This window comes from Armigeres subalbatus, chromosome 2 (assembly GCF_024139115.2).
Source record: "Armigeres subalbatus isolate Guangzhou_Male chromosome 2, GZ_Asu_2, whole genome shotgun sequence".
Classification (NCBI taxonomy): Eukaryota; Metazoa; Arthropoda; class Insecta; order Diptera; family Culicidae; genus Armigeres; species Armigeres subalbatus.
In genome coordinates, this window is record NC_085140.1 from 67,396,080 (window position 1) to 67,423,818 (window position 27,739).

General features: G+C 38.6%; 1 protein-coding gene across 1 annotated transcript; it reads left to right on the forward strand.

Moving 5' to 3' along the window:
- The first annotated feature begins 4,110 nt into the window (after nt 1–4,110).
- On the forward strand, nt 4,111–27,739 carry LOC134214495 (pupal cuticle protein Edg-78E-like). The gene is made up of 2 exons (XM_062693854.1): nt 4,111–4,269; nt 27,200–27,739. The coding sequence occupies exons 1-2, from the start codon at nt 4,258–4,260 to the stop codon at nt 27,551–27,553; spliced, it is 366 nt and encodes a 121-aa protein (XP_062549838.1). The 5' UTR covers nt 4,111–4,257; the 3' UTR covers nt 27,554–27,739.

Genomic DNA, 27,739 nt, shown 5'->3' on the forward strand with positions numbered 1-27,739 from the left:
TCGAAAGGACAAAAAGACAAGGAATGAGTAGTGAAAAGAGAGACGTAAGAAAAGAGTAATGAGTACAGGTGAATGAGAAGTGAAAAGTGAGAAGTGTGAAGTGAATAGTGGGTAGTGAGTGAGAAGTGTGTAGTGAGAAGTGAAAAGTAAAAAGGAAGAAATGAGAAGTAGAAAGTGACAAGTGAGAAATGTGATATAAGGAGAGATAAAAATAAAAAGTTGAAAGGTAGAAAGAAGGAGTTAGGAAAAATATACGGTAAGAAAGAAAAAAGAAGAATGAAGAAGAACAGAAGAAGAAAAAGAACAAAAAAGAAAGAAAGAAGAAGGAAGATGGAAGAAGAAAAAAAGAAGGACGAAGGAAGAAAGAAGAAGGAGAGAAGACAAAAGGATGCAAAAAAAAGAAGCAAGTAACAGTGAATGGAAAAAGAGAAAAGGAAAATAGAAAGAAAATAAGAAAAAATTAAGAAAAAAGGAAAAAAAAAGAAGAAAGGAAGAAGAAAGAAGGATGAAAAGAAGAAGGAAAAAAGAAGGGATAAAGAAGGATGAAAGAAGAAAAAAGGAAAAGAGAAGCAAAAAATAATGAATGAACGAAGAAGGGAAAAAGAAGGTATAAATAAAAAAAATAAGCAGAAAGAAAGGAAACAAGAAGGAAGAAATAAAGAAAAGAGAAACAATGAAGGAAAAGAGAAGAAAGAAAGAAGAAAGAAGGTAGAAAGAGGAAAAAATAAGAAAAAAAAAAGAATGAAGAAAGACGGAAGAAAGAAATAAGTAAGAAAAAGGGTAGAAAGAAAAAGAAACATTAAGAAAAAAGGCGGAAGAAAGGAAGAAGAAAAAAGAAGGAAGAAAGAGAATGAAAAAGAAAGTTAGAAGGAAAGTAGAAGAAGGTAGGAAGACACAAGGAAACAAAAAAAAAAGAAGGTAGACAGAAGAAGCAAGTAACAGGGAAGGGCGAAAGAAAGATGGGAGAAGTGAAAAACAAAGAAGGGAGAAATAAAGAAGTACAAAGGAGAAAGAAGGAAGAAAGAAAAAAATAAGAAGGAAAAAAGAAGGAAGAAATAAGGAAAAAGGATGGAAAAAGAAGGAAGAAAAAAAGGAAGAAAGAAGGAAAAAAGAAGGAAGAAAGAAGAAAGAAATTAAAAAGAAGGAAGGAAGAAGAAAGAAGGAAGAGTGACGGAAGAAAGGAAAGTGGCGGAAAGAGTGAAGAAAGAAAGAAGAAAGAAGGAAGAAAAACTGTTTCCTGAAAAACTGGAAAAAGAAAGAAAGAAGGGAGGAAGAAGGAAGATAGAAAGGAGGAAAAAAAAAGAAAAAAAATAAAGAAAGAAGGAAAAAAAGGAGAAATAATGAAGAAAAACAGAAAAAGACAGAAAAAAGGAGAGAGAAATAAGAAAGAGGGAATGTGGAAATAAGCTAAAAAAGGAATAAAGGAAGAAAATATGAAAAAAAGAAGAAAGAAAGAAGTAAGAAAATAAGGAAGTTGAAATATGGAAGGAAGAAAGAATTGAAGGAAAGAAGCATATGAAGTAAGAAGGAAGAAGGAAAAAGAAACAAGAAAGAAAATGGAGGGTAAAAGAAAGACAAAATAATAAAGAAGGAAGAAAAAAAGGTCTTTCTTCATTTCGACCTTTTGACGCAGTTTTGTCCCTTCGACCTTGACCTTTCGACCTTTTGACCTTTCGACTTTTTGTCCTTTAGACTTTTTGACCTTCGACCTTTTGTCCTTCGACCTTTTGACCTTCGACCTTTTGTCCTACAACACATGAATAAACATAATTAAACATTTCTAACTTTAAAACGACTGTGTCTGAATAACTCAATAATTAATGGCTTTTCAGTCTCACAAGAAATCGAAACGAGACATTGGTTTAGCTTCCTACGTTTCGGTTTTTGGTCTTGGCCTTCCTCAGGGGTCTAAACAAAGAAATACAGCAGCAATTTTGTCGCTTCTTTTTGTCAACATGCGTGCTCACTGCTGAAAAAAAAGCGCACTAAAATAAGAAAAAAATAAGCGGTTCCCCTATATTTAAAATGGTTGTAGGCCAAAAGATCGAAGGTCGAAAGGTCGAAGGGTCAAAAGGTCGAAGGGACAAAAGGTCGAAACACAAAATCTGAGTCACAAGGTCGAAGGGTCAAAAGGTCGAAAGGACGAAAGGTCGAAGGGTCAAAAGGTCGAAACAAAAAATCTGAGCCAAAAGGTCGAAGGTCAAAAGGTCGAATGTCAAAAGGTCGAAGGTCAAAAGGTTGAAAGGAAAAAAGGTCGAAAGGTCAAAAGATCGAAACAAAAAAATCTAAGCCAAAAGGTCAAAGGACAAAAGGCCGAAGGTCAAAAGGTCGAAAGGACAAAAGGTCGAAGGGACAAATGGTCGAAACAAAAAATCTGAGTCAAAAGGTCGAAGGTCGAAAATAGAAACGTCGAAGGACAAAAGGTCAAAAGTGAAAAGGTCAAAGGACAAAAGGTCGAAGACCAAAAAGTCGAAGATCGAAGGTCGAAGGTCGAAAAAATTAGGCAAAACGTCGAGAGTTAATCAACCATTGTTTTGCACATTTATGTTTTACCTGATAATATTTCACTGTTGAATTTTTCCTTCTTTTAGTCATAGGCCGTTCTTTCGAGATTCGCATATTTATATTTATTTGTGTTTCACCTGATTATATTTTATTATTGAATTTTTCCTTCTTTTAATCAAAGGCTTGTCATTCGAGTTTCGCACATTATTATTTATTTGTGTTTAACCTTATTTTCATTGTTGATTCTTTTCTTTCTTTTTTTCATAACCTTTTCTTTCGAGTTTCGCATTTTTATACCGCATATGAAATACCAAAAACACTTGAAAACATTCCATTCTAGAATTTTCCTTTTGTTAAAACACAGGGTATTCTTTAGAGATGTATTGTCAAATCAAGATTTTTATCAAAGTATTGCCAAGATTTATTAACTTTAATTTTAATTCCTGAAAATAGTTCTTCTCTCATTTTCATCAAAATGATAATTCAAAATATATTATTTTAGCTCAACACATCATCTTCTAATGACAGTAATTTTATTTTTATGTGCTCAAAAGATGATACGTTTTTGTTCAGGAAATTTGTTTTTAAGTAACTATAAACGAATATACATAATACATTTATTTTTATTAATAGAAACCGTTACGTTACGCTGTAAAGTTGGGAGGGGTATGGAATTGCCAAAATTTGCGTTAGGGAAGATCCATTAATTACGTAACGCAAAAATTGGGAATTTTCAACCCTGCCTCCCCCTTAGTCTCTCTTTTTGTAAGAAACATCTAAAAATTTTGTATGGATCGTCACACTTCGTTCGACCCCCTTCCCCCTCTAAGCGTACGTAATTTATGGACGCTCCGTTACGTGATTTGTGAACGTTTGTGTTTCATTTTTAAGTCAACTAGTAACCCTCTAACGCCCAAGAACGCCTTCAGACGGGAACCTTAATATTTTTTTTTTAATTTTAATTGTTCAGATTTCAAAATTGATTTTTTACCTGTTTTTCATTCAACCTTCTGTTATTTTTTTGGCCCTCTTTTCCTTCGACCTTTTGTCATTTCAATCTTTTGTCCTTTCAATTTAATGACTTTCGACCTTTTTTCCTTACAATTTTTTGACTTGCGATCTTTTGACCTTCGACCTTTTGTCTTTTCGACATTTTGGACCGAAGGAAGTGGTTACCCCACAACAAATTTTTCGAACTAAATCTATCACATGCTGCACAAATCGAGTTTCAGACATAGTAAATTACATAAATGTTTTATGTGCTTTATGAGAGACAATACCCACCACCATCCACTAGGATTTCTGGATGGTGATTCTGTTCTAGAACATAAAAGTGAAAAAAAAATATTCAAATACATAGCAAGTATTTGTTTTAGTGAAAGCAATATCATCAATCATAATATAAAAAAGGAAAGAAAATTTCACATAAATGTGTTTAAACGATTCCTATACTATTTAAAACTTTCATCGAATTATTGGAAAACTTCCAACCACTTTCTTCAAATCCGTTCCACTGTGCCCTGGTCAGAGCGCTGTCACCCAAAAGTGCACACCGCAGAAGCCCAAAAATCGCTCATATAAATGATGCCGTAATCGTAAAGCGCAGATCAGTACTATTCTGTGCGTCAAACTAGAACAAACCCGGTTGTTTTGTGAATCTTTCCATTAATTGGCAAGAAACTTCAGAAAACTGTGATATATTTTGTTTTAGATAAACAAAAAGTGTGAAATTTAATTAAACCGAGAATCAACATGCTGAAACTGGTGAGAATGGTTTCCGTGGATAGCGCTACTTACTAACCTGAGAAGTGTAGTAAAACTTTTGGGGACTATGAAAGTGCTAATTATTGTATATAACGGAGTTAAAAGAGTGTGCGGTAGAAAGCAGTTGGCAACTAAAGAAGCAGAATGTGCACGAGTTTTTTTTTCAAAACATTTATGGGTTATTTTGTTAGTTTTGGACGAATGAAGAAATTAACAGATTTTTGTACTTTCAAATTGCAAATAATCACTAGTGGATTGGTTTAATAGTGATAATTAGACGGTGCTGAACATTCACTTGTGATATTTTCAACAGATCACGGATAATATTTGACATAGAATCCCAATTTGAAGATATTATTCGATCAAATAACCATATAAAAACTAGACTAATATAAAAACTCCTTAAAATATCTTGGCTGTGTATATGCACAGCACATGTTTCGAAATGGACAAGTTGATATGAAATTTGCGAAAAAGAATCCACGTGTCTTGGAGGGACTCGAACCCTCTGATGGCTTTTCCGCAAACGTGACCATCAAGTGGTCTTGTTGTGTAGGGGTTATCACGCCTATCTAGAGAGTAGGAGGTTGAGGGTTCGAGTCCCTCCAAGACACGTGGATTCTTTTTCGCACATTTCATTTAAATTTGTTCATTTCGAAACATGTGCTGTACATATGCACAGCCAATATATTTAGCAAAAAATGGTTTTCGTACGGCCGAGTTGCCGAATAATATGCAATTAATTATAAAAACTCCTTCTATAAAATTTAAAAATTTTAAAAGTTCCGATGAAAAAATCAGAGTAGAAGTAATAAATAAATAGGTATAAAACTTCCATGAATAGTACAAAATTTTCACCAACATAAAAGGAAAAAAAGCGTTAGCAATTTCATCGTTAAAATTTATATTATAAATGAAAAAAGAGCAATAAAAAATATAAAAATAGCCTAGGAAAAATACAAAAAGAATGTTTATGTAAAATTAATTTTTCTCATTTTGTCAACTACCAAAAATACGGCTTTCAATAAATTCTGTTTCGGTATACTGTTCTATATATGAAATACTCGACTCCAGGAACTAGAACCGGACTTTGAAAATGGCCCATTCATCCAATTTCTAATGAAATTATTCACTCACCAATCATTGTCACGTTTTTACTGGACTGAATTAACAAATGCGTCACGTACAGATGCATATCAGTGGATCTCTCTAGCGCTTAGCTTCTCGCTTGGGATTATTTATCTGTTCACCGCTGCATCCGATGCAAATCGAGACGGTTATCGTGGAACCATCACAGAATAAATGATTCTGTAACGATACTAAGATGTTCCATTTCGCATACTCGCTTTATCACGCTCTCTAAAAGCCGTCGGTTTGCTTAGAGTAGTTAGGGTATCAAACTATCAGTTTAAGCTAGGTTAGAGAGCAAACCAATGCCTAAATAGGCTAAACTGTAGTATATTGCAATGCAACGTTAACAACGCTACAAAGATGAAGAACTTTAGGATTAAACACTTGACTTGTAAAATAATATAATAATATGTAAAACACAGGATATATAGAAACTGACTGCCATAAATAAGGAACAGTTTTTTTTTTTTAATTTTTGCTCGGATGCAGCATACACGAAAAAAGGATTTCATATATGCTGAGCACCTATACATTGATTGGCATTTGTGCCGTCCAAAATGTGGCGACGTGTTTGACCTCACCTTATCAGCAATTGTCGATCATTTTCGGTTAGAAGCATAACAATTTTCCAAATGGTGCAAACCCTGACCGATTTTCATGATGATTAAGTATTTGCCAAGCTAGTCCAGAATTAGTTTCAGCTCTAACATATGCCGTAGTTTTTCCTTTCATTGATGGTTTTGATCATATACAAAACAGTTAAAGAACACGAATCGATTGAGAGCCACAGCACGTTTATCAATCATTGATCTAATTAAATTAGCTAAAAAACGTAAAACCGCATTCCTAGTGATGAGAACATTTCGTAGACCTCCTCGAAGGCTAAGTTGATTATTATAAAATATTATTTTTCACATCCCGACTAGAAGATCATATCAAAATTATAACAACATATGTTATTATGTTATACTAAATTTTTATAACAAAATATGTTAGAAACATGGTGCAGGATGTTGTTAAAATATCTAAATTTATATCAAAAATTACACTACTGGAAACAAAAAACTATCAAATTTTGTTACAATTTTATCATAAAAATAACATATTTTGTTAGAAACTTATAACAGGATCAGATACAAAATATATTGTTGTGCAGTTGGAATTTTTTACAGATCGTGATAGGTCTTCAGATTGTGGTCAACAATAAGAAATTTTTGTTTTTGTCTGTGCAAGAATATTTTTTGAGAACAAACAACATTTCAAATCAGGCAACCTTTGCAAATTATATCAGCGTTGTGATATCTATGGCTAGGGACTTAGCAACATCTATTTTAATTGCCTACTGTTGGGCAATTCGGTGTTAAGCATTTTTTCAATCATATTGTGATAAAATCCTGTTACAACATTTGAAAGGTAATGGCTACTAAGAACTAAATTGTATCAAAATAAGTTATAAATATCACAATATGTTAAAATTGTGTTCAGTTTCTGTTATGCTCTTCTAGTCGGGATCTTCTTTAGGAAGAATTTTGATGCCGGATGCCGGTCAATGTTTGTTTTTGTGACGAGATATTTCTGATTAAGCCCGAACGGGATTCAATAACTGACCAGTCACCGCTCTGACATATCTAGAATATGATGTCAGATCATAACATGGTGCCCGATCTTAACACCCCGATGTAACTTTTGACAGAAAACATATATGAACCTTTTGACATACGTCATGCGTGCGCTATATAATCATGTTCTTGGTGTGCCAACTACCGATCCAAACAGATGCATCTGCTTCGGTTAACAAAGAAATTCTTTTTTTTATGAAAGTGAAAACCTACTCGAAAGTTTTTCTTCGATTATAATTATTTGCTTAGTGCTACAAAACGAAGTAAAACGGAACGAAAGGGTAAATTTATTACTTAGGGGAAATGACGGCTTCGGCAGGTTTTGTTCTATTATTGTCGGGGGGGGGGGAGGGTGGTTTCTATAACTAATTATGCTCAATTATGCTCTTACTAGGAGTAGTAGGTTGAGGGTTCGAGTCCCTCCAAGACACGTGGATTCTTTTTTGCAAATTTCATATCAATTTGTCCATTTCGAAACACGTGCTGTGCATATGCACAGCCAAGATATTTAACAAAAAATTGTTTTAGTACGGTCGAGTTGCCGAATAATATGCAACTATCTAATTGCTGACAAATCCATCATTTCCCATATTAAAAAAGTAAATTTCTATCTAGGGGTACCTGGGGTAATATGCACCAGTTAAGGAAACATACCCAAAAAATGCCTTTAAAAATATCTATGTCTAACCGCAATATACGAATATTGTACTAATATGTCTAATTATTGTTATCCCACACGAAAATCATCCGATTTATTATATGAAATCATTAAAATTCAAAATATTAAAAGGCACTCAGATCAAGTTGTTTCACCTTTGCCCGGGGCAAAAAGCACCACATCTGGGGTAAAATGCACCATAATACAGATGTATGATGCACTACAATAATGGGGCAACATGCACTCTTTGAATGAGGCAAAATGCACCATAATAATGGGGAAAGATGCACTATCATGTGATTGAAGGAATAAAATCAAATTGCAGTTTGGCGATATTGTTTTTATTATGTGATGAACAGTAAATCTTATATTTAAAAAAATGAAACAAAATCAAAGAACAATTAGAGAAGTTATGCATATTACCGGCATTCAATTCATTACAATCAAAATAATGTTCAAGCCAAATTAACTAGCAACTGGAACATTTCTCCAAATTTGTGGCACACTTTACATGATACCATTGCTGGCAAACGGTGCACTTGGACCATCCATTTCCATTCCCTGACGAAGTCAATGTGTCTCCACAAGTGAAGCAAAGTACATCATCCAAATCATTCGTAGGCAAGGCCTTCAATTTGCTGCTTGTGCGTTTACGTGCTGATTTTCTTATATTTGAAATGTCCTTAAAAGCGCTTGATTTTATCAGTTTCTCACGATGCGGTGAAGATGTTAATTCGACGGAATGTTCTTTTCTCAAGGCTGCCCTCTTGCGATTAGGTTTCACCGGCTCTGTTGTCCTTTTAGCCACTAAGCTGGGTGAAATCATGAAATTTTTCGGTTTTATCGCTTTATTTGACAGCTTTTCTAGGTTGCAGTCCCAGCGTCTCTTGTTCAATTTACCTTCAGCAGCTGGAGTTACACTTAGTGATTGGGAGTAAGTTTTATCGTTGATGACCTTTTTTTTGTTCTTCGTTTTCTTTACTTGTTTAGTAGGCAGAATATTCTCACAATCCGATTTATCCGCTGCAGCTTGAGATCGATCATTGCCCACATCGTCATCAATTTGACCAACAATCGGCTCAGCACACTCACTTGGGGTGGAATCAGCAAAAAAGTTATGCCGGCCAGTATCAAACAAATCGATTGACACCTGCTCAGATTCAGTCTCGGCCAGCGTATACTCGAGGTTCAAAATCGGTCCAATGATAATATCCCCGTTTTTCTTAATTATGTAATATTCATCCTCATCAATGTGATCAATAGTTACGGTATTTACTACGTCACTAGACCCGGCTGCGTTACCTTCACCATTGGCCAGGACAACATTGTTTATTGCCGGCCCTTGCGATGAGGTTTCCGTTAGTGGCAAACTATAGCATTCTTGAATGATTGCAAGAAATCAGCCGCGGCGAAATCAGCGTCAGTAAAAACGAATCTGTTAAACGGGTGGAATCCAGTGGCGCGAACACCATTCTGAGCAACTTGTACGCTTGAAGACTTAACAAACGCTTGGTTAACCAATGCACTGATATTGTACGGAGTCAATGTTTTTCCTAAAATACGTAAATATAACATTAAATTTATAAAAGTGTCAAAAGGAAGCTTATTTATATACCTGGATTTTGTTTAAGATAATTGTCGATGGAAGTTGAATAGTGAGCAACATCTAATGGCTGCACCTTATGCGACGTGTGTGGTGGGATACAAATGACTCGTACGAAATTTCGTTTCGCCTTTTCGAGCATCGGCAAATTCCGCGTGTGAGTGGAATGTCCATCCAAAACCAACAGCACTGGGGAATCAATAGTAGGGCGAGTGTATGACAAGAAATGGTCGAACCATTCCACGCAGGTATTGATTGTGCTCCATCCACTTGGGTTGCACGCAAACACCGAACCTTCTGGGGCACCAAATTTCAATGCGTCGTTCATTCTTTGTCTCGCAAAAATGAACATTGGAGGCAGAAACTCTCCGGAAGCAGACATTGCCATTACTACTGTAGTATTCACGCCTCGTTCACTGGACGAAATGCCTGCTACTTGGTGCTGTCCTTTTCGAGCAACAATTTTTGGTGGCTTTGTTTGCACCTGTAAAACAAAATTCAAAGGACGTTATGAATATTCGGTTAGCTGTATACGATTCAATGTAGTACTTACAGTAGAAAACCCAGTTTCGTCCATGTTCCAGATTCTGTGCGCTGGATATTGATGAACGTTTAGGATGCTTTCCAACAGATCAAAGAATTTTTGAATGCTGGATCGATTGAATCCCGTTGCTCGTGCAAGTGAAGTGTTCTCTGCTGATCGTAATGAGAGTTCCGGATGTCGTTTTAGAAAACATTTGAGCCAATCGTACCCTGCCAGCCTATCCGATGCATTGAAAGGATGTGGGATCTCGTTCAATACAGCCAATTCATAAGCCAAGCTCCGAATGTCCCTTTGTGAAAGTCCATAATAACATTCTCTCATGAACAAGATATGCGTCATCAGCTCATCTTCTTGTTCTTTGGTAAATACTGAGCAGAAGCTTCAGAATCTTGACACATCTTTCGAAAGATACCGGAGGAGCGTTTCTTCGGAACGCCATATTCGCGAGAAGCATAATTCTTTGATGTACCGTTTTTCACAGCAGTGATTGCCGACTGCAACTGTTCAAGTGTCCACGACCGGCGGCTAGATTTTCGAACGTAGTTACGAACCATTTCTGTTAAAAAAATCTTATTAGTTGCTGCTTTGTTTACATCAGGTGCATTCTACCCCGAGTGATGCAGTGCTTAATGCCCCGTTAGAAGAAAAAAAAGTATCGGTTAAAATAATACTAAATAGATCAGTTACCTGAATTTTTCCGCGTTCAACACACAATTTAAACTCCAATAATCGTAACTATCTCAAATAATACAGTTAAATCGGAATTTAAACTACCAGAAAAACTTACGAGCGCGATGACAAATTTTACATCCGAACCGTACGTTTTCGTTTTTTTGTTTTGTTTCATTTAACTGACAACATTTAGCTGTCAAACTCGTAGGGTGATCCTTTTATTTTACAATGCATTAGGGTAGGTCATTTTTGTCACATTTTTTTTCGATTTTCATGGAAAACTAATGATGGTGCATTTTGCCTCAACAGTGCATATTACCCCAGGTACCCCTAAATGATTTGAAAGCATCAAAGTATGCTTGATATAAACAATAACGGAGAGCCACCGAAATATCAATCAAAGCAATCGTGGTACTTCCAACGACATGTGGTCATCCATCACGGACTGTAGTGACTTCCGCTTGCCTAGCAGCATGATATTCTCCACAATTCCCATCGGCTTTCGAGAAGGTTCTCATCAGAATCCAAGAGAAATTCCCATTATTCCCAATTCTCATAATTCTCATATTATCATTCAATACTTCAACGATATGCTTCGGAATCCTTTGAATATTTAATTTCGGAGTCTGTCGACGTTTTGCCTCGGAATCCTTCAAAGATTTGCTTCGGAATGCCTTGACGATCGGAATCCCTCTAACGATTTGCTTCGAAATCCCTCGAAGAATTGCTTCGAAATCATTCGACCATCCACTTCGATTATTTTCTTCGAAATCTCAACGATTTGCTTCAACATCCCTGGAGGATTCTCTTCGGTAGCATTGGAGGATTCTTTACAGAATCCCTGGGTGATAAATTTGGAGTTCCTCGACAATTTGCTTCGGGATCCCTCGACAGATTGTTTCGGAATTCTTCGATGATTTGCTTTGCATTGCATATGAAATCCCTGAATCATTCACGTTGGAATTCTTTGAGGATTCCATTCGGAATCTCTATACAAATATTTCTTCGTAATCTCTGGAACATTCCCGTCGGAATCACTGAAGTATTTCCGTTGGAATTACTGAAACATTCCGTCGGAATACCTGGAGGTTTCCCGTCGACATCCTCGAAAGATTTAGAATCCATGGAACATTCCCGTCATTAAATAAATAATCACTTAAAATTCTCATCGGAATACTCGGAGGATTTCAGTCGAAATCTTTAAAGAAATGTCGCACGGAAACAAATCCCTTAACGCTTTCATGATTTGAAAATCATGAATTCATGATCCTTCTTATTTCATGAAATCATGATTATGACTCATGATTTCATGATCACATTGTCTAAAATCATGAGTCACAATAACCGCAGCCATGACCGTGAATCATGATTGCGACAAGCGTAACGTGTATCTGTCAGATCATAATTATAATGTTTAGTCGTCCATTACGTGCAAAAAAGGGTTTTCTCAAAAAAATTGATTTGTAAGTAATTCAATTATTTTTTTAAATGTATAGGAATGATAATATTTTAGTTACCAGCATTAGGCTTGCTATTGCAGAAAAAACGGACTACCGAGAAAGGTGTTTGCGTCGAACCAACAGACCCGCAATTCGTGCCTCCAGTTGTCGGTGGTTGGAAAATAAACAATTTAAAATGCTGAACTGGATTCCATCTATCCTGGAGAATCTTGTTTTATCTACAATGATCGACACTAAGTAATATGTACGAGCTACTAGAATTGTCAGTCAGAAGTGTCAACCCTGGAAAACGCTCATTTTCCATGCTATCTCTGCATAATGCAAATTTGGTGGGTATCATTTCATTTTTCATCTAATTAAAAGCATTTAGAGCAAGAAAGCTTAAACAACAGCAAAAAAAACGGTTGGAAAATACGAACACTAGCTGTATAATCTTGCGGTACGCGTTGAACGAAAGAATGTCCCTGATTTAGGTTTGAACTTGGAACATTAAAAAAAAAAAAATTTTTGATGGCCTCAAAATGCCATTTAAATTCATAAATTGAATATCGATTTGATGGCAAATTTATTTCATAAAAAAGCTCCCATATTCATGAGTTAGATTCATGATTTCAGGTTAAAAGACTCATGATTTCAAATTTGATGACTCATGATTTCATGAGCTCAAAAACGTCGATAGTAAAAATCGCATCAACACGTTATGGTTGCACAAATCATAAAACGAATCATGATCCAAAATCATGGTGTATATTCATAACATGAAAATGTGCTATAATCATGAAATCATGAGTCAGTTTTATGATTTTCGGGAATGGAATTTTACCCGTGCGCATTATTTTTTTTTTATTTTAGATAGGATATTTCGGGACTGATTTGCGATTTAGGCGTAACTTTTTTCGTAAACAAACATTGGAAGGCAAATTCCTGCTAAAGCTAGCATTTCATGAGAAAACCATAGTATGCATCCGACAGATTAGGCTTTCCTCTATCAGATAAGGGAATTAGTTTTGGATAAAAACGCTTGCATTCTACGGAATTCATAAAACAATGTTTGTTTATAAAATAAGTTACGCCCAAATCGCAAATCGGTCCCAATTTATGAAATATGCAACAATATTCACGGCCTCGGTGGGAACCTGACGGCAATCCGTCACATATTGTCCTTTGAGTGTGTGGGACAAAGCCGAGCACTTCTACACTTAGACGCAATAGCCATCCGCTATGAATTTGAGTCGTTGTAGCAATCATCGGCTGGTGAACAAACACACTTCAACATTGTGGGCTACAACAGAAAGCACGTGCTTGAGAAAAGAGAATATGGATGAGTGTGATTGATTTACAATTGCCGTACCTAGGTGGTTGGACCGTATTTATCACTTTACCACTAAGATAACTTAATGAGGTGCCCTTTCCCTTGTCATAAGACGAGTTTATACAGTCCCATTGAATTCCACCACTTAATTGTATCTTGACAGATACGTATTTCGACCTCAAAAGTAAGGTCGTCTTCAGTGTCTTGTACTTGACTCGACTTGAAGAAAACAATCGCAGCTTACACTATTTATACTATGCGTAGGTATAATAATTTATCTAGGTACTTATTTACTACGGTGCTTACTTCTACTCGCTTGTTGCGCTTAATGCTTAGGTATAAACTTGAAGAGCCAGGAGCTACCATTTCCTTGATCTTTATTCAACAACCGCGTTTGTACCTGTCACTAGATTTCCAAGCTTTCAGCAACATCAAGTTTCCACGGAGAAGAGACATTTCTTAAAAAATTAATAATGTTTGATGTCGTAATTGAATGATTTTTCTGATATACATGTTCAGCTACCTTAGACCTAAACTCATAGTTTAATCCCTTATCAGTTTCCCTCTTAGCCTTACTTACTTCTGCAATATGTTCTTTGAACCTTACATCTAACGATCTTTTTGTTTGACCTACATATACTTTATCACACTGTGAACAATTAATTTGATAAACCCCGGCCTTATTTAACATTTCTACTCTATCCTTTGTGGAGCCCAACAGTGTCTTCAGTTGATTGCTTCTGCTGGAGAATACTAAATCGATGCCGAATTTCCTCAGTCGATGGCGCAGCTGGTGGGTGATGTGTCGATCATAGGGGACCGATACCCTCTTCAGCGGTTCATCGATCGGTGTCAGTGTTGTCAGTTCGTTTTTCCGTAGGTTCCTCTGCTTCTTGTTGATGATTGCTTGTTTTGTTCTTTCCTTGTATCCGTTGATCCTCGCTGTTTCCAAGATGTGTTGTAGCTCCTTCGTTTTTCCTTCTTCGCTCAGGGGAATCGTCTGCATCCTGTGGATCATGTGATGAAAAGCTGCCATTTTATGCTGATACGAATGATTTGATGTGTATGGGATGACTCTCATGGTGTTGGTGGGCTTCCTGTAGATTTCGAAGTCTAATGTTGCATTTGTTCCCTTGATAACCAGTAGATCCAAGAAAGGTAATTTACCTTCCTTTTCCTCCTCGTGGGTGAATTTGATGTCTTGAAACGAACTGACAACACTGACACCGATCGATGAACCGCTGAAGAGGGTATCGGTCCTCTATGATCGACACATCACCCACCAGCTACGCCATCGACTGAGGAAATTCGGCATCGATTTAATATTCTCCAGCAGAAGCAATCAACTGAAGACACTGTTGGGCTCCACAAAGGATAGAGTAGAAATGTTAAATAAGGCCGGGGTTTATCAAATTAATTGTTCACAGTGCGATAAAGTATATGTAGGTCAAACAAAAAGATCGTTAGATGTAAGGTTCAAAGAACATATTACAGAAGTAAGTAAGGCTAAGAGGGAAACTGATATTAAATTATGAGTTTAGGTCTAAGGTAGCTGAACATGTATATCAGGAAAATCATTCAATTACGACATCAAACATTAAAATTTTAAGAAATATCTCTTCTCCTTGGAAACTTGATGTTGCTGAGAACTACCGACAGGTAGGAACGCTGTTGTTGAATAAAGATCAAGGAAATGGAAGCTCCTGGCTCTTCAAGTTTATACCTAAGCATTAAGCGTAACAAGCGAGTAGAAGTAAGCACCGTAGTAAATGTAACTAGATAAGTACCTAGATAAATTATTATACCTACGCGTAGTATAAATAGTGTAAGCTGCGATCATTTTCTTCAAGTCGAGTCAAGTACAAGACACTGAAGACGGCCTTACTTTTGAGGTCGAAATACGTATCTGTCAAGATACAATTAAGTGGTGGAATTCAATGGGACTGTATAAACTCGTCTTATGACAAGTGAAGACATTCCACTAAAAAGCTCAAAATAATTTTCTTATTAATTAGGTGGTAAAATGTTTGAGAATTTTTGAAAAGAAGCTCAAAATAGAGAAAATAGATGGCTTTAGTACCACCCCCCCCCCCTTTCTTAGGCATCGGGGATAGTTACGCCTTTATTATCTTTTATTGTCAAATCAACGACATTTTCTTCGATGAAAACTTGAAATGCATAAAATAAGCTTACATAAAACCTTTATGTCTGAACAGGCCCTATCATAGCGTTTTAAACAGCTAGGGGTTTTATTTTGGCTTTTTTCAAACCCATTTTATGATGTTGGTCAAATTAAAAGCACAGAGAACCGACGTCTCACTCAACACATGTTCCATCGTTTACCATTTCAACGCACAGTGGTTCCCCCATAGGTCATAAATCCAAAAACATGACTTTATCGAAATTCAACAAGTTATCCCTAAACTGCTGCTTTATGGTATACTATATAAGATGCAATCGTCATTTTTGTAGAATTTGAGCTAATATGATCTGTATAAGGCTTCGAATTTAAAATAATCCAGTTAAATAAACTATACGTGAAAATGTTGGCATACCTCATGAAACTTATGTTTTATCTTTGAATTCTCTCTTGAAATATCCTCTGAGTAAATATTTACACTCTAATCTGTCATATACATGCTATTTCAGCTGGGACCGTCCGCAACCAAGCAAATGGTCAACTACTGTGTTTGATGAACGGATTCACAATTTTCTTCTGAATTTCATTATTATCTTCCACCAATAAAATATGTTTCTCCTTCAGATCCCCTCCAGAAACATTTCCTGAGTAAATATTAACACATTTCTATATCATCTATAGGCTATTTCAGCTGCGACCATCTGGGACCAAGCAAATGGTGAACAAATAATTTTTCTATGTTTCTTCGACGGAAAAACATTTTTTTCTTAATTTTGATATCTTTATCCTTTACGAAAATATGTTTCCCCTCCAAATCCCCCCCAGAAACATCCTGTGAGTAAATATTTACACTTTAATCTGTCATCTAAAGGCTATTTCAGCTGCGACCGTTTGCGACCAAGCAAATGGTTGACAAATAACTTTTCTATGTTTCTTCGATGGAAAAACAATTTTCTTCTAAATTTTGTTGTCTTCATCCTCCAAGAAAGTATGTTTACCCTTCAAATCCCCTCCAGAAACATCCTCTAAGTCAATATTAACACTCCAATCTGTTTTTCAAAGACTATTTCAGCTGCGACCGTTTGCGACCAAGCAAATGGTAAACAAATAACTTTTCTATGTTTCTTCGACGAAAAAACAATTTTCTTCTAAATTTTGTTATCTTCATCCTTTACGAAAATATGTTTCCCCTTGAACTCCCCTCCAGAAACATTCTGTGAGCTATTTCAGCTGCGACCATCTGCGACCAAGCAAATGGTACAAAAATAGCTTCACTATGTTTCTTTGGCGAAAACACAATTTTCTACTCAATTTTGTTATCTTCATCATCCACTAAGAAAGTATGTTTCCCCTCTGAGTAAATATTTACACTCCTATCTTTCATCTAAAGGCTATTTCAGCTGCAACCGTCCACGAGAAAGCTAAGGGTAAACAAATGACAAAATTATGTTTGTTTAACAGATATCATATTTTCTGCTCTATTTAATCGTGTACCGCTTCATTTTCTTTTTGAATATCCTTTAAGTGTATTTATATTTCTGGCTGCTGCCTAAAAGGCACCCAGTCAACACAAAATCGTATATGATGCAACATAAGATGCTAAAGTGGAGGCGATATACGTACATGTTGTATGGGTAAGTACCTATATCGCCTCCACTTTTGCATCTTATACGGCATTATATACGATCTTGTGTTGAATGGGCATTTCAGTTACCACAGTCTGCGACTGAGCTTGTAAATAAATAATCGATGGTAAAAATTACCAAAATTGATGAACATGAGAATTATGTTTTATTTATCATGGTAAACTTTCTGAGACTGAAAAGCATGTCTCCCCGATTTCCATTCTCAGACAGCTCTGAGAAGATATACATATACCAAGAAGCGGTCACGCAACTTGTTTATTCTTCGTTAACTGCCTCCATTTCGGAGATTGATCCGAAGACCTTGACTGTATGGAGTTCGTAGACTACCTGTAATCAATGGCAGCAACAAGAACTACTTAGAATGCAAACATGTTTTACGAAAAGGTCATTGGATGACCCGGAACATATACTGTGAAAGCATTATATGCTAAGCACCATAAAGAGCAAGTATCGTTTTTGAATTTGCACGATAGACCTTTGGTTACGTTAGCAGACCATAAGATCTTATTCCAGGGATTTTTTGGATGACTGAGGTTTTACTCCAGGGGTTTTTGGAGACCCAGAATATATACTGTGAACACCGACTATTCTAAGAAGCGCAATGAGCATGTAATATATTTGAAACTGGTTGATAGTCCTTCGGTTACGTGTGTAGACTCTCAAACCTTACTTCAAAAATTTCTTGAATAACCATGGACAAAAGCTGTAAACCTTGACAATGGGCAAAAAGTATATGAGTTTCTGTTTCCAAAACTGTCAAAATTATCTGAATCGGTTGAAAATTGTTAAAGTTATGAAAATATCAATTTAGTGGAACACGGGTACCCTGTCGGCCATCCACGTGGTAAAAAAATCAGATGCCCCTCCCCACGTCCCTCCTCACTGTATCAACGTGATTTTCTCACAGATGCTACATTTTATGGAGTTCTTAGATGTCACCGAGTTTCAGCTTTCAGCTATAAAAATTCATTGAAATATCACCACTTGAATTTGAAAAAGGAACACGGCACCCCGTCGGCCGCATAAGGGTTAAAATATTTTTTCGGATTAATCAGATTTATTTTCGTTTACTACTTTTACAATAACAAGCATCTTCCCACCCACGCACCTTCCTCAAGAATGTAAATTGAACGTTGTTTGTTGGATTTTTGCATATAATACTGAAATCGGCTCCGTAAAGTATGATAATGACTGAGCCTACCAAATAATTAAAAAAATAGGCTGTTTGACCCGAAAAATACTAAAAGTACACCATTTTACAGTATAATTTCCGTAATTTATATTTATGACCGCCCTTCTAGGGGAATGGAACCACTGTGCAACGGTAGATTCAATTTTGTAGATGGTCGATCGGCAACCGATGGCGCTTCTACCGATTATGCTTGTGTTTGACATTTACACACTACCGCCATCTGGTTGTCGATTGTCCACTCACAGTGCATTTAGTATTGGGAGATACTGTTTTACCGGATTAGTCTGAATAAATAAAAATAATAATAAAACCAAAATAAAACTGTTCACGATAGCAGTGCGTGTAGTGATTCACTCGCGACGAATTTGATTTCACTGTCTGTGATATGATCACGGCGAAATTCTTTGAGGGAAAAAACAGTCCATAAATCACTGGCAAGCAAATGCGCTAATAGCCACTGGTATAGAACGACGACGACGGGGATAGAACCAATTGTACTGGTTTATTCGGATTGACCGACCGACGGGATAACAGCAAAAGTCGCGTGCGTTTGGTTCGAGTGCTGTATTCAACTAAACTGCTGTGACGATCGTGTGAGAGGTTTACAATAGAGAGCGTATGGAGTCTGTATGATATGTGTGGTTGCGATTATACAGGGTGTGTGCATATAATTATAAATATAATTTACGAATTCATAGTGTGTAGTTCAGACCTGGGAGCTGCGGACTCGATTAAATCCAATTTTCAAGATATTTTGCTTGAAACTCGCAAATTTCCTCTCGGTGTTCAATGTACACGTTACGATTTTCTCACATCGAATTATCATTGTGTTTATCTTTATAAAATTAATTACAAAGATTTCGTCAATTTACTGCATCGTATAAATTAACGTGTCGAATGTTAAATTAATTCATATCCTCCACTTATGTTGAATCCATCGAAATATTTAAAATGACGCCAGAAAATTGAAATTTGTTAAAAATGAGCTATATTTAGTATGAGTTGATTTATACGTGTACTCTCTCGGCTGCGCTCAAAATGCACAAAACCTCTCTCGATGCGATGGATACTTTTTGACAGCTTACTTTGGAGATCCTTTGACACTCGTTTTGACTCTATCCGCAGCTCCCAGGTTCAAACTAAGTAAAGAGTGTTCTAAACATGCCGGCCGCCGTTGAAGCCGTCCGCTTCAACCATTTTCTGCAATCGTCGGAACTCGGCCAGTCACGATCTAGCAACCACGCTGTCTGCCTTGTTGTCATCTTCGGTGGATTCTGCAGGCAGGACAGTGACCGCTCGCTTGTATTGTCCGGAGACAGTCTTGACAATGACTACCCGAACTCTTCCATCCTTGCCTGCTACAGTGTCGACAATCCGCCCCAATGGCCATGGGAGCGTGGGTACGTTCGCTTGCTTGACAAGCACTAGCTGACCAGCGCGGACATCAGACTGTGGCTGTTTCCACTTTGCTCGCTGCTGAAGTTGACTGACGTAGTCCAGTTGCCAGCAACGCCAGAGGTCTTGGACCGATTTTTGCATCTCCTGTAGACGAGACAGACGATTCGGATTGATGTCGATCAGGTCGGGCTCCGGGATGGCAACGAGGGGTTCGCCAACCAGGAAGTGACCAGGAGTTAAAGCGGAACAATCGTCAGGAGAATCTGTAAGCGGAGAAAGAGGACGGGAATTGAGCACCGATTCGATCTGGGCAACGACGGTTTGGAGCTGGTCCACGGAGAATGAGCGGTTGCCCATGATGCGCCGAAAGTGGTGCTTGAAGGATTTTATTCCGGCTTCCCAGATACCGCCAAAGTGTGGCGAACGAGCCGGGATGAAGCGAAATTGGATTCCACTTTCCAAGCAGAAGTTTTCCCAGTCCGTGGACCGAAATTGATGACGAAACTCGTCTCGCATTGTGCGAAGTTCTCTGTCTGCTCCGACGAAAGCAGTCGCAGTCAGTTGCGATCATTTCGAGGGAGTTTGGCATTGTTAAAGAATCGATAGCATCGTGCTACTACCCGCACCAGCTTGGCTAGGTCCGAAAAACGATCAAAGATTGTTGAGTCGACAATAGTACTGTGCATAGAGTGCACTGGACAAGCTTCTTGCTGCAAATGATGAGCATCCGGCGTCGAAACCACACACTCGGGCCAACTGTCGACGGGGTCCTTGAGAAAACTTGGTCCTTGCCATTTCTCGAGAAATACGATCAGCTGGATTCAGTTCCGACGGGACATGCCTCCACTTGGAGCCATTGGTTAGGCGCTGGATCTCTGCGATTCGGTTCGATACGAAGACTTTCCAGACATTCGACTGAGATTTCAGCCAGTGCAAAACAATACTGGAGTCCACCCAAAACGTTGGTGGTTCGACGAAATCGGTTTCCCTCCGAAGAGTGTCAGCCAACTGGCTACCGAGCAGAGCGGCGCACAGTTCAAGTCGAGGAATTGACTGCCCACGTAATGGAGCGACACGAGATTTTGCTGTCAGTAGATGACTATGGCATTGTCCGAATTCGTCAGTTGAGTCGACGTAGATGCAGCAACCATATGCTGCTTTCGATGCATCGTAGAAGCAGTGCAAACTGTATTGTCGATTCTTGACTGCTCTGCGCGGTATGGAGAGTGCTTCAACTTTGATAATTTTTAGCCAATGATCTGTTTGGGAAACGTGAGGCAAAGCCAATATGAATAACTTCTGAATAAACATAAGCACTTGAAGTATCAATCTTTAACCCGTTTCGGCCCGGGTTACGATTTCAAATTGTAAAATCCACCGTTCTCTTGTTTTTCGACCGATTTGCATGAAATTTGGAGGAAAGATGCATAAAACCCTATATTTTTGTGTGGATGTATTGATTTTATGATTGGGTCCTTGGGTACGGTTTTATCGAGGGGGTCCCCTGGGTCAAATGGGGTCAAAAATAGGTCAACTTCCTTTTAATCGTAGATAACTAGTAGTAAATGCTCTCAATAATGATGCAATCGTTTTTATTCATCATTTTGCAATAGTGGGAATAGAAACTGCACGTTTGGACCTCAAAAATCCGGTTACAGATGTTCCGGGAACATGGTTCCCCCAGGGAAGTGGTCACTTTTTGAGATGTTCTGAATCCCAGCTTGCGACACATCAAACTTCATGATTTTGCAACACAAATATAATAGAAGACATTCGCAGAGCATCTGAGCACATTAGCCACTTCCGGAGGTTCCCTGGGAACCTGGTGCCCCAAGGGAAGTGGTCACTATTTGAGTTGTTCTGAAACCCAGCTTGCGACACATCAAACTTCATGATTTTGTCACACAAATATAATAGAAGACATTCGCAGAGCATATGTGCACATTCGCCACTTACGGAGGGTCCCGTAATAGGGGCCCTCCTTAGCCGTGCGGTAAGACGCGCGGCTACAAAGCAAGACCATGCTGAGGGTGGCTGGGTTCGATTCCCGGTGTCGGTCTAGGCAATTTTCGGATTGGAAATTGTCTCGACTTCCCTGGGCATAAAAGTATCATCGTGTTAGCCTCATGATATACGAATGCAAAAATGGTAAACTTGGCTTAGAAACCTCGCAGTTAATAACTGTGGAAGTGCTTAATGAACACTAAGCTGCGAGGCGGCTCTGTCCCAGTGTGGGGATGTAATGCCAATAAGAAGAAGAAGAAGAAGAAGGAGGAGGGTCCCTGGGAACCTGAAGCCCTCAGGGAAGTGGTCATTTTTTGATTGATTCTGAAACCCAGCTTGCGACACATCAAACTTCATGATTTTGCAACGCAAATACAATAGGAGACATTTGCAGAACATCTGACCACATTGGCCACTTCCGGATGTTCCCTGCTGCCTACAGGGAAGTGGTCACTTTCTGATTGATTCCTAAACCCAGCTTGCGACACCTCGAACTTCATGATTTAGCAACGCAAATACAATAGAAGACATTTGCAGAACATCTGACCACATTGGTCACTTCCGGAGGTTCCCTGGGAACCTGATGCCCCAAGAGAAGTGGTCACTTTTTGAGTTGTTCTGAAACCCAGCTTTCGACAGAGTTCTGTGCGTGATCTCTCTTGTTTCGGACCGCAGAACGATCGCGCGGTCGGACGAATTATTGTGATCTGCATTGCGCGGCCGGTAATAAAATTAATCAGTTCTGTGCGTGATCTCTCTTGTTTCGGACCGCAGAACGATCGCGCGGTCGGACGAATTATTGTGATCTGCATTGCGCGGCCGGTAATAAAATTAATCAGTTCTGTGCGTGATCTCTCTTGTTTCGGACAGCAGAACGATCGCGCGGTCGGACGAATTATTGTGATCTGCATTGCGCGGCCGGTAATAAAATTAATCAGTTCTGTGCGTGATCTCTCTTGTTTCGGACAGCAGAACGATCGCGCGGTCGGACGAATTATTGTGATCTGCATTGCGCGGCCGGTAATAAAATTAATCAGTTCTGTGCGTGATCTCTCTTGTTCCGAAGCGGGCTTGGTAGTCATATGGCTACTGCTTCTGCCTCATACGCAGGAGGTCTTGGGTTCAATCCCAGGTCCGTTCCATTCTCCTACTTTGTATCCTCCTCTATATTTCTCATGTTCTAGCAATCGCTAGAACTGGAAATGGAATTTCATACCGTTTCCATTATTATTCCTATACTTTCAATTTGAGTATTCTAACAGTAATCTGCTAGAATTGGAAATGAACTATAGAGCTCGTTTCCTACATCCAATTAGAAATTCCATCAGTTACCTTCTCCTATCTATCACATTGGCAGCTCGTTAACTAAGACGGACCTCTGCCTCTCCAACCTAACCCATAAATTCCAACAAATTCCGCATGAGCTCGTGGCAAGTGCAGAGGTATATTCGGCTTGCAGCGGGCGAGTGATTGCATCATCATTTCCTCCCCTTCCCTACATTGACTTGCATTCTGACGTGGCAGGCGCCAGTATGACCTAACAAATGAGATCACCAGTACTTGTACATTGAAGATGTGAGCTAGTCCCAAGCAAACATCTGTTGGTTCCCTGTGCAAGAACAGCTGATCTGGTCATAATGGAGTAGCAACTACGAGCAGTCAATTTAAAAAAAAAAAAAAAAAAAGTTCTGAAACCCAGCTTGTGACACATCAAACTTCATGATTTTGCCACACAAATACAATAGAAGACATTTGCAGAGTATCTGTGCACATTCGCCCTTTCCGGAGGTTCTCTGGGAACCTGAAGCCCTCAGGGAAGTGGTCACTTTGTAAGTGGTTCTGAAACCCAGCTTGCGACACATCGAACTTCATGATTTAGCAACACAAATACAATAGGAGGCAATTGCAGAGCATCTGTGCACATTCGCCACTTCCGGAGGTAGGGAAGTGGTCGCTTTGTAAGTGGTTTCGACACATCGACAAACATCATGATTTTGCAACGCAAATACAATTGAAGACATTTGCAGAACATCTGACCACATTGGCTACTTCCGGAGGTTCTCTGGGAACCTGATGCCCCAAGGGAAGTGGTCACTTTTTGATTGATTCTGAAATCCAGCTTGTGACACATCGAACTTCATGATTTTGCAACGCAAATACAATAGAAGACATTTGCAGAACATCTGGGCACATCGGCCACTTCCGGGGGTTCCCTGGGAACCTTATGACCCTAGGGAAGTGGCTGTTTAATTGGTTCTAAAAAACAGCTTACGACACATCAAACTGAAAGGTTTTGTTTTCTCCTAATAATCTACTGTGTGTTTCGGAGCATTCTTTTTTGCACCGAACTGGGAATCTTATCCAGCTTTTTTCAACATGGTCTTGCTTTTTAGCCGCGCATCTTATCGCACGGCTAAGGAAGGCCCCAAAATATCATATAGCATATTTACCCTTAAAAATTAGTGGCCAATGTATCTTTCATTGATTCTGTGTTACAAAACCATGATATATGATGTATTGCCAGATAGCTTTCAAAACCACCTAACAATATCCACTTACCTGTGGCGAAGCCACGGGGGGGAGTTTTGGAAGAGACAAAAATTTTGGAAGAAAATTTATTTTCGAACCCTCTCAAACAATATTTTTTTTCAGAAGCACCCCCTCTCTGTCCAATTTTCTGGCTGCGCTGTGCTGAAGACACCAGGTTTCATGAGGATCTTATCTGGAGTACCATAAAAAAGTAATCACTGTTTTGGCTGCAGAGGCATCTCGCGAAGCTCAAGAAGTATTGAATTGGTCTATTTATGTTGTCTATTGTATTCGTGTTGCAAAATCATGTATGATATATAGCAAGTAGGATTTCATGACTTCCCGGGGGGGGGGGGTGTGTTTGTTTGGCGAGGTTTTCAGCGAATGACCCCAATGTCCCAGATGCTCTGCAAATGTGCAAATGCCTTTAGCTTTTTTATGTTACAAAACCATTAAGTTGGATGTGTCGCAAGCTGGGTTTCATAACCACCCAAGGTTGTGAAATGCAGTTTGTTTACAGGAAACCTCCGCAATAGGTCATTGTGCCCAGATACTCTGCCAATGTCTTGTATTGTATTTGTATTACAAAAACAGAAAATTTGATGTGTTGTAAACTGGGTTTCAGAAACATTCAAAAAGCGACCACTTCCCTGAGAGCTACAGCTTCCCAGGGAACCTCCGGAAGTGGTCAATGTGCCCAGATGCTCTGTAAATGGATCTAATGTCTATAAATGTCTATTTGCAGGGTTCATAATGCGCACTCAATCTCAGGAGCACATGATTTTCGCTCACAAAAATATTCGGGAAGAAATCGCTTTTCGGGAAAGAAAAACAGCCTGGAGAGTGATAACAATTTTTCGCTCACTTCGATTGCCGCTAAACGTTGGTTTGCTCTTTTTCTTTCATATTCGAGTATTTTCGTGGCATCATCAATGCAAATGGTGGTAGCTTATGTGGAACAAATAACTTAAAGCTTTCATACAGATAGTGTGGTGGTGTGGCTAAAGTAAGCGCATCCCCACAGCTATTGTTGTTACTATTCTGGGTTCGAATCCCGGCGCGGACATACAATTTTGTGATTGTTCTGCGATAATTCTCGCGAAAAGTGAGTGAGAGGTGAAAGTAATGAAACGAAAAAGGATTTTCATCCTAATATGCAAGATTTTCGTTTATCTTCCAATGCTAATTCTAGAGAAAAGATTGATGGGTGAAAGATGATCCTCAACATAAACAACGAAACAAGATTTTCCCTTGGCCCGAAAAACGCTTACTTTGGTCTCATTGAAACGAAAAGTCGAAACCCTGTCTATTTGTGATGAAAAGAGCTGAAGTTTGATGTGTCACAAGCTGGGTATCAAATCAATTCAAAAAGTGGGAATCATGTTCTCAGGGAACCTTCAGAAGTGGACAATGTGCCCAGATGCTGAGCAAATGTCTTCCATTGTATTTGTGTTGCAAAATCATGAAGTTTGATGTGTCGCAAGCTGGGTTTCAGAACCACTCAAAAAGTGACCACTTCCCTTGGGGCATCAGGTTCCCAGGAAACCTCCAGAAGTGGCCAATGCGCTCAGATGTTCTGTAAATGTCTCCTATTGTATTTGCGTTGAAAAATCATGAAGTTCGATGAGTCGCAAGCTGGGTTTCAGAATCAATCAAAAAGTGACCACTTCCCTTGGGGCATCAGGTTCCCAGGGAACCTCCGGAAGTGGCCAACGTGATCTGATGTTCTGCAAATGTCTTCTATTGTACTTGCGTTGCAAAACCATGGAGTTCGATGTGTCGAAAGCTGGGTTTCAGAACCACTTACAAAGTGACCACTTCCCTTGGGGTATCAGGTTCCCAGGGAACCTCCGGAAGTGGCTAATGTGCTCAGATGCTCTGCGAATGTCTTCTATTATATTTGTGTTGCAAAATCATGAAGTTTGATGTGTCGCAAGCTGGGATTCAGAACATCTAAAAAAGTGACCACTTCCCTGGGGGAACCAGGTTCCCGGAACATCTGTAACCGGATTTTCGAGGTCCAAACGTGCAGCTTCTATTCCCACTATTGCAAAATGATGAATAAAAACGATTGCATCATTATTGAGAGCATTTACTACTAGTTTTCTACGAATCAAAGGAAGTTGACCTATTTTTGACCCCATTTGACCCAGGGGACCCCCTCGATAAAACCGTACCCAAGGACCCAATCATTAAATCAATACACCTACACAAAATATAGGGTTTAATGCATCTTTCCTCCAAATTTCATGCAAATCGGTCGAAAAACAAGAGAACGGTGGATTTTACAATTTGAAATCGAAGCCCGGGCCGAAACGGGTTCAAAACTAAAACTTGCTAAAATATTTCATTGAAAATATGAGCATTAAATATTCACAGATTAATATTCTATTATGCAGATGTTAAATTGTAAAAATATACTTACTAAATTGGCGTTCTTATGAAGGTCATTGAAACTGTCTGACAAATAAAACTCTTTGAAAATAATTGTTTTACTGCATATTGCATGCTGTTTGAGATTTGTAATCAAGTGTTTCTAGTTTGAATCAATTAGCAGAGCGTGTTCGGTTTTTGTGGCAAGGTTTGGCAGAATAAAATTATTCTGTATCGAAATAGAATTACCGTGCACTAACCAGAAAGATTTTTGAATTTTTTGCTAACTAATTGAATCAATTTTCTACGAATAAGAAAATTTTATTGTAGGTGCTTGTAAAGCCCATCGAAGTCAAACATGTTCTCAAGAGTTCTTAATAAGAATAAAAACGATTTACGATAAGGAACAAAAATTTACAAAAAAAAACAAAGGAGTGTTGAAATTTGAAATAAAATATTTTTTTGTGCATTTCTGAGAATCACACAACTTCCGCCACTCATGTTGTGCTGTTGGACTTTCAAGTTCAGAATCGCCATGAAATGATAATATCTGCTGATTATTTTTTATAGTTTGCAGTAATATTAAGTGTTCGAAATTCGGTTTAAATCAATATTAACTTAATGATCTTGTTTTTTTATCTTCCTGCAGATCGTTTCTATCTCTGCACTGCTGGTCGTGCTGGTATCCGCAGCCCCCGCTGCCGATGATGCTCATGCCAACATTCTCACCCAAGAAAGTGTCCTGAACCCCGATGGAAAATACGCGTGGAAATTCTCCACCAGCAATGGCATCCAGGCGGAGGAAAGCGGTCAGGGTGGCGTAGCCGTGGAAGGATCCGCCTCTTGGGTCGGCGAGGACGGTGTCCCAATTGTGCTCACTTACACCGCGGACGAAAATGGATACCACCCACAGGGCGTCCATCTGCCCACTCCACCCCCAGTGCCGGACTACATTCTGCGAGCTCTGCGATACATCGAAGCCCGAAATGCACAGAATGTGTAAATTCAACGGAATGCAAGGTGCTAAAACACAAAATGTGATTCATTTTTTTTATTCGAATATATCGGCGCTCAAATACACACACAATCACTCATTATCGACAGCAGCCATCTCTAATGTAAATCAGCAGCGATAATTTTAAGTTTATCGATAGGTCATAAGACAATAAAAATATAGCTTTGATAAAAA